The sequence below is a fragment of the Arachis hypogaea genome, chromosome 15 (genome assembly GCF_003086295.3).
Source record: "Arachis hypogaea cultivar Tifrunner chromosome 15, arahy.Tifrunner.gnm2.J5K5, whole genome shotgun sequence".
NCBI classification, from domain to species: domain Eukaryota; kingdom Viridiplantae; phylum Streptophyta; class Magnoliopsida; order Fabales; family Fabaceae; genus Arachis; species Arachis hypogaea.
In genome coordinates this window covers 138321294-138328410 of record NC_092050.1, presented here as the reverse complement: position 1 = coordinate 138328410, position 7117 = coordinate 138321294, and the positions used below count along the sequence as shown (strand labels likewise).

The 7117-nt window shown below is 38.3% G+C and overlaps 1 protein-coding gene across 1 annotated transcript; it reads right to left on the bottom strand.

Annotated features, from left to right (window-relative positions):
• Positions 1–3003: 3003 nt before the first annotated feature.
• LOC112749027 (protein FAR1-RELATED SEQUENCE 5-like) lies at positions 3004–4059 on the bottom strand. The gene has a single exon (XM_025797285.1). The coding sequence runs from the start codon at positions 4057–4059 to the stop codon at positions 3004–3006; it is 1056 nt and encodes a 351-aa protein (XP_025653070.1).
• Positions 4060–7117: the final 3058 nt, after the last annotated feature.

The window sequence follows — 7117 nt, the reverse complement described above, 5'->3', positions numbered from 1 at the left end:
GTGGAAGAGGCAAAGCAGATGCCGGCTGTGACTGAGGAGGCATTTTCCACATCAGATGATCCTATCGTCGACGTGTTCAACAAAGTGCATGAGGTGGGTTGCATAAGGATCATTTCCAAATGGACCTCTCTTGTTGATTTTATCTTTCAACCGTGTGTCTATATTTTTTTAAGAGATTTGTTTTCTTTGGGTTTACAGATTTTGCTCGGATCTGATGGAGCAACTAGATCTATAGTTGAGACTCAGGCAGAGGAGATTAAGAAGCTTAAGCGTACGGTCGATGGTCACGGAACCCTACTGGAGATACTGTGGTCGGAATATGCAAAAGGACGAGAAAGGCCACTAACGCACCAGGAGAGGTATGGTTCAACTAAAGGTCTTGCTGTTCACGATGCAAAGAAGCAAAAGAAGGAGTGGCACCGAAAGCTGAAGCTGGCCTCTGAGGATGTCTATGCGGTGGCTTTAACCAACGATGTCGATGCTATAATAGCCAAGATCGGCGCTGGGATGAATGCTGTAAACACAAATCCCGACCTTGCAGAAAATACTGACAACAACAAGGGTACAAGGCCAGCAGCACAGTCTAGCACTGTTAAGCAACAACCACTCAAGGTAACAATGCTGCAAGGATTCACTGTTGGTCTCTCACTTGAACACTGTTTTATTTGGAGGTTCTTAACATGTATAGATTTTTTTATCACGAGCTAATGCTTCTTTGTTTCCCAGATTCATTTAAAAAAACCTTTGAATTACTCTATAACATTTTTTACGTATACAAGATCTTGTTATACAATTAAGAATATCTTGTAAACCAAACTTAAAAAATACATGTCAATAATGGAAAGAACTTATACTCGAGAATTGGAATGAACTAACACTTGAGAAATGTTTACTAGAATAGTAAGAAAAGATAATGAAATGAAGGTGAAATTATAATACTCCAAGCGGGCGAACTCAAAATCAGTGCATGCGTGTTCGTGGTTGAGACAAATGTGTGAAAACTTATATTTCTCTCGATGGGTTACATTGCAATGCATCGCCTGGTGATACAAATTCCTGGACCTGAGAGATTGTATATCATCTGATATTTCTTTATCCTTAAAATGAAATCAAAAGTGGGAACAGGAAAATTGAAATAAATTTATAAATTGCATGGCTAACAAATAGAGATGCTGCTGTCTTTCAATCTGCCCTCAACTGCAAAACTATTTCTTCCAATATATGTAGGTATAACAACACCATAATTTAATTTTCATGCTAACTTGGATGCAGCTGCACGATTCCGGGCATTAGCCGGATTAACGGAATACAAACCAAGGAAATTTAGAACGCTTAAAAAGTTGGTAACGTATAAAACATTTTTCCATCCATACAAAGAACACCATGTGCTCAATACTTTCAACAGCGATCTTGTAACAACCGCAATATTTCCAACACCTACAACGAAGAACCTCACATTAATCCAAACTCACCCAAGATCAATGAATCACAGTAACTGCTTCTACTCCACAATGACTATAACAAAATCAAGTACATGCAGCTAATTTGCAAGTTCCATAACAATAAATTCATAATACAAACAGCGCCATGAAATATCATCAAGAAATTCTCAAACACAATCCCTGCCACAAAGCATGTTCTATGGATGGAGAAATCAGAATACGAGTAACAATCGAAAGGGAGATTACCAAGCCACAAGTCGATTACCTCTATGTTCCAGTCGACGGTGTTACCCACTCCGCCCATGTTCCTGGTTTGGCTTTGCGCTGTGCCTATTACATGGTCCCATCTGTCGTTTGCTCCGCCATCTTGCTCACTGCAACTATCATCTCCCTCTTCTAACTGTTTGCCTTGATCAGCGTACAGGTTAAAGTGTGGAGAAACAGCCTACATGACAACAAAATTGATATAAAATTGCTTACATAATGAGGTAAAACTAATTTAGTAGTGAATATAGGGTTTGCAACCAAGTGTTTACCTCGAGTTTGCTAACTCTCGTTTCCTTCCTGGGACAGTGTTTATATCTTGTCGAGGTTAAGATTTTTTGTGGCTCCGTGCACCTCCGCTTTGTGTGCCCGATTTTCCTGCATCTCGTGCACTTTCTTTTTCTACCTTTGTGTCCCCGTGTGCTGGGTGCCCCTTTGGTGCGCACAACGGTTGGATTCTGAACAGCACAGGCAACGTTCGGACTCCTATCCATCGTGTTATTGCCGCTGCAGGCTTCTAGATCACAGCATATCTGCTTGATCCCGCTCATGCATTTCTTGTACAGATCGTCGTTTTGAGATCCGACGAACAACATCCACTGTGAAGTAGCATGCAGGGCTCCATGTCTCAACAAGAAACCTCGCTCATCCTCTAGTCCCATCTTCTCAGTGTATTCGTTGACTGTCTTCACATCCTTCCTCCATCGTCTCAAAATCAAGCTTTCGGGAATTCTTTTTACGTGCTCGTGCTTCATGACAAAAAAATATGCCTGCAAGGAAAACCTTCTTTCTCCCAAAATCCACATAGACATACCAACCTACCTCTTTTTGGATCGTACAATGCCACCACATTCTGACCGGGGAATTCATACTCCTCAACTGTGTACACCATGGTTGTTGAGACCCTTCGTTTGCTTACGAAGTTAACGACCGAGATAGACTCAATCTCCTTCTTCACTTGTGTGAATATGACCTTTGTGTACACCGATGCAGCAAACTGTTCGATGGGATCAAGACTGGTCGTCATAACGGGAACACCGTAAATTGAACTGAATTGTGCAACCAGCTCACTATTCTGGTACTCCCGTACTAGTAGCTCCAGATTCTGCACAAGCTTTAGAATAGTGTGCCTAGACGACAGAAATTTTTTTAGATGGAAATTGATGCCCTCACACCGAGACGTCGTGCGAAACCCAGCGTAAAACTTGCGATGCAAGTACGCATTTGCCCACATCTTCCTCTTTTCATACAATTGTAACGCCCAATACTTATTAAGTAACCCATACTGTTCAGCAACTTATGCCCATTCACACTCAAACTCTTCAACCTCCATGTCAGCATACAACCACTTGGCAAAGAAATCACAGAACATCTGCTCGTTGGTGTTCGAGGTCACATTCTTCTGCAGATGCCATGCATACAACCTATGGGTTGCCCGAGGCAATACCTCCCTAACTGTAGCAATCATTGATTCATCCCCGTCGGTAACGATTACAGAGGACAACTTCCCACACATGACTTCTAACAAGTTCTCCAACATCCACTTGTATGAACTGATTGTCTCATCTAAAACCAAACCGAAACCAAAAATTGTTGTTTGCTTGTGATTGTTTGAACCTAAGAATATGACAAGGGGTCTATTGTACTTGTTCTTCTTATACGTCGAATCGAATGCAACAACGTCTCCAAAGTGTTGAAAGTCAACCCTGCTAGGACCATCTGCCCAGAACATGTTTCCCAACATACCTTCTTCAGTCAAATTGTACCGGGCCATAGACATGGGATCAGCAGCTGCCTTGCCTTCTAGGTATACTATAGCAACGTTCATGTCTCCATCAACCACCTTTGCACGCTTCGACCGATCCATATAGTTGTATGCGTCTTTCTCGGTAAAACCCAAAGAAGAATAACCACCCGCAATCCCAGCCATGTACCCCAATATCTTAGATGTCGGCAACCCATACATATGCATTCCATCCATGTGGGCCTTTGCAGAACCCGATATCGCCCGGAAACTTCGGATCATATGAACCATTCCCATCGGTATCAACTCGTGGTTATGCTCGAGGATTACTTTCTGAACCTTCCAAACCGAGCTACCCTTATCAAGGTATACAGACATCAGGGCCTGGCAATTCGTGCGTGTCTCAGGCCTATGGCATCTCTTCCTGTCTAGTCTGTTGTAGTGTTTTCCATCCCTTAGGCCAGCCCGATTACAGAAGAACCTCCTTCTCACTACACTCCCATCTTCATCCTTTGCATAGTCTCCCTTACGGACCCCAAATCCATTGCATTTTCCTAACCTACCATAAAACTCATATGCACACTCTTCACTTTGAAACACCTTTTTCATTATATCCTCTGCAGTCAACCCAGTCACGTAACCATATTCACGATCATCTTCATCCGACAACAACTTAACCTTTCTTAAGTCATTCTCGTCAACAACGTTGTTGTTTGAAAGGCATAACTCATTTCACTTTCATCTGGAGACAAACCGTTTGCCTTGCCCATCCCACCATAGCACTCCATCTATTAAGTTGTAATAGTTGGTTTTTTAAATAATAACTTTTTTCTGCTATAAAAATACACAGCCTTAACCTCTACACAACAACAATTTAACAAACAGACAACCACAACACCTAAATAGATAATCTGGCAATTGAAATTGCAAAACCCTAAAGAATTTTGCAACTTAAAAGGGCAGCAGCAAACCAATTTAACACACAGTCAACTTTACAAATTCAAGTAAAGGAAATCGGTACAGAAATCATCAATTATACAAAAATTTTAACCACAATATTGGAATAATAATTAACCATATACTTATTCACAAGGTATAATATCAATGAAAATGTACAAATATGCATTGAAAATGTACATAATTTCAATAAAGATTACTAAATAGAGGCAAGAGAGAACAACCATCATTCAGCAACAAACACTACAAAACAGCAAAAAAAAATCACACTATTACCAAAGTCAAAAAGAATGAAAACCAGATAAACACAATCATAAACACTGTTACCAAATTAAATCAAAAGTCAACCAAATTTCACCTTGAAAATCCAATTAAAAAAACCTCTTCAGTTTCTACCCTAAACACCAATTAAATCACATGAACCAAAATTAACTTGAGGGAAAACACAAATTTCATAAGCACGAGAAGTCAGTTATCATTTATCACAAATTTCATATCTAAAACACAAATCAAAACTCAATGAATCAGAGATATTCAAAATCACAAATCACTACTTTAGCCTTCAGAGACATTCAAATTCAATAATCCAAGTACTTCAGAGATATTCAAATTCTGCCTACAGCATTCAACAATATACAAATTTCCACCATTAGCATCAGAGTAAGCTTCTGCCATTAGCAACCATATAGTGTAAATTCCGCCTAACAGAGTGAGTTTCCACCATTAGCAACCATACATACAAATTTCTACAGAGTAACATAGCATTCAGAACCATACATACAAATTTGCAAATACAAGATGGAATCAAACTTCAAACCAAGACTGAAGATCAAAGAAGAAGAATCCAAGAATTGAACTTCAGAACAAAAATGCAAGGCAAGACCGAAGAAGACTTGAAGAAAAAAGAAACAAAAATTCAAGAAGAAGACCACACCCTCAGTGAAGATGAAGACGATAAGCCACTAACCTGGGTCCGTGCCGAGAAGCCAGCGGAGATGAAGACCCGATGAGGACCTACCGAGTTACTGCGTCAGGCGGTGACGATGGAGGATCTGGGTTAGGCGGCGAGGATGGAGGAAGAAGCTGCGGTGCTGAGGACCTGGGACGGCGTCGGCGCTGAGGACCTGTGTTAGTCGGCGACCATGCAGGGCTAGGCGGAGGGCAAGGCCATGAGGGTTTCTTTGATTCTGCATTCTCCTGTACGTGTATGAATGAATGATTCAGGGACAAGGGGAGGGAGTTGGGTCACGAAGGAGGGTTGGGAATGACCTGGGCCCCTTTTTTTTTTTTTTTTTTGTTAACAGATTAAAAAATAGCATCAAAACATTTTTGTCCAACAACGAAAAACGGGCCAAGACTTGGGCCCCTAATCAGCCAAAACTGATTACTAATTATAACACCTAATTACCCAACCTAACTATGCCTTCCCTCACGTGCTTCCATCAACTTTTCCTGCAACTTTTGTGAAAATCTGATCAATTTATCCCCTCCTTATAGCACATGTCATAGCCACAGCTTGCCACCCATTATTTACACATGTAGATACTATCTTGCTGTCTATACCAAAGACTTTACCCATAACTATATGATTATTAGTGAACAAATGAATTATTGGATAAGGTATTAATAGCACATTTGAAAAATTGAAAGCGATGAACTCGTGATGGGGAGACAATAGTAATGAGTGAATATATGAAAGTCTCTACATAACATTTGTTTGGTGCCGCTAAGTTATTAGAACTTTTTATTTTTTAGTATATTTGACGAAATTTGAAAAATAAAATTAAAAATATTAAAAAAATAAAAAATATATTTTTTAAAAATTATAATTTATATCTTTTTAAAAGATCTATTTTACATAAAAAATATTTATTTAACATAATAGATAAATAAAATATACTTTTATATTATTATATTTAAATATAATTATTAAATAAAAAATATTTTTTATGAAATAATCAAATATAAATTTATTTTTATTTTTTAAATAATTTTTTAAAACAATATTTAAATTATTTGGGGGGTAAAAACTCACCCAACAAGTCTATAAAAGAAAAGAAAAAGAAAGAAGGGTAAAAAAACCTACTTAGTTAATTAGCTGATACTTAATTAGTTGACAGGCCATTTTCTTTTAATAAATATCTAAAACCCGTTTATGAAACTATGATTCCTACCTATTTAATTCTGTTTTTTAATTAGTTGTTTGGATAAAACACCATCTCTTAATATGTTCAAGTAAATAATAATATTAAGGTTAAGTATGATTTTGGTCTCAAATTAGGGGTGCATATGGGTCGGGTAAAGTCGGATTTGATGTGACTCAGACCCGACCCGAAATATACACCGGGTCTATTTATTAGACCCGAACTCGACTCTAGATCCGATGAAACCAATACACTTTCGGGCCACAATTATACCGGGTCGTTAACACTACATTACGTTGATACCTTCTTGTAAGCTAGCATGTAAAAATATCCAAATTTTCAAGACTCCAACCATTATTTAACATGGTAAAATTCACTTTGAAAAATATAACAAGAACCAACCCTTCTTTAAAATTAAAGTATAAGCACAAGCAATACTAAAGCAAAACCACAATCAATACTAATATTGTCTAATAATACCAAATATTTAAATCAATACAAATAACACAATATTATGCATTAGTCTAAAGTCTTATGCATTCTAAACATAAAACATTAACTTATAG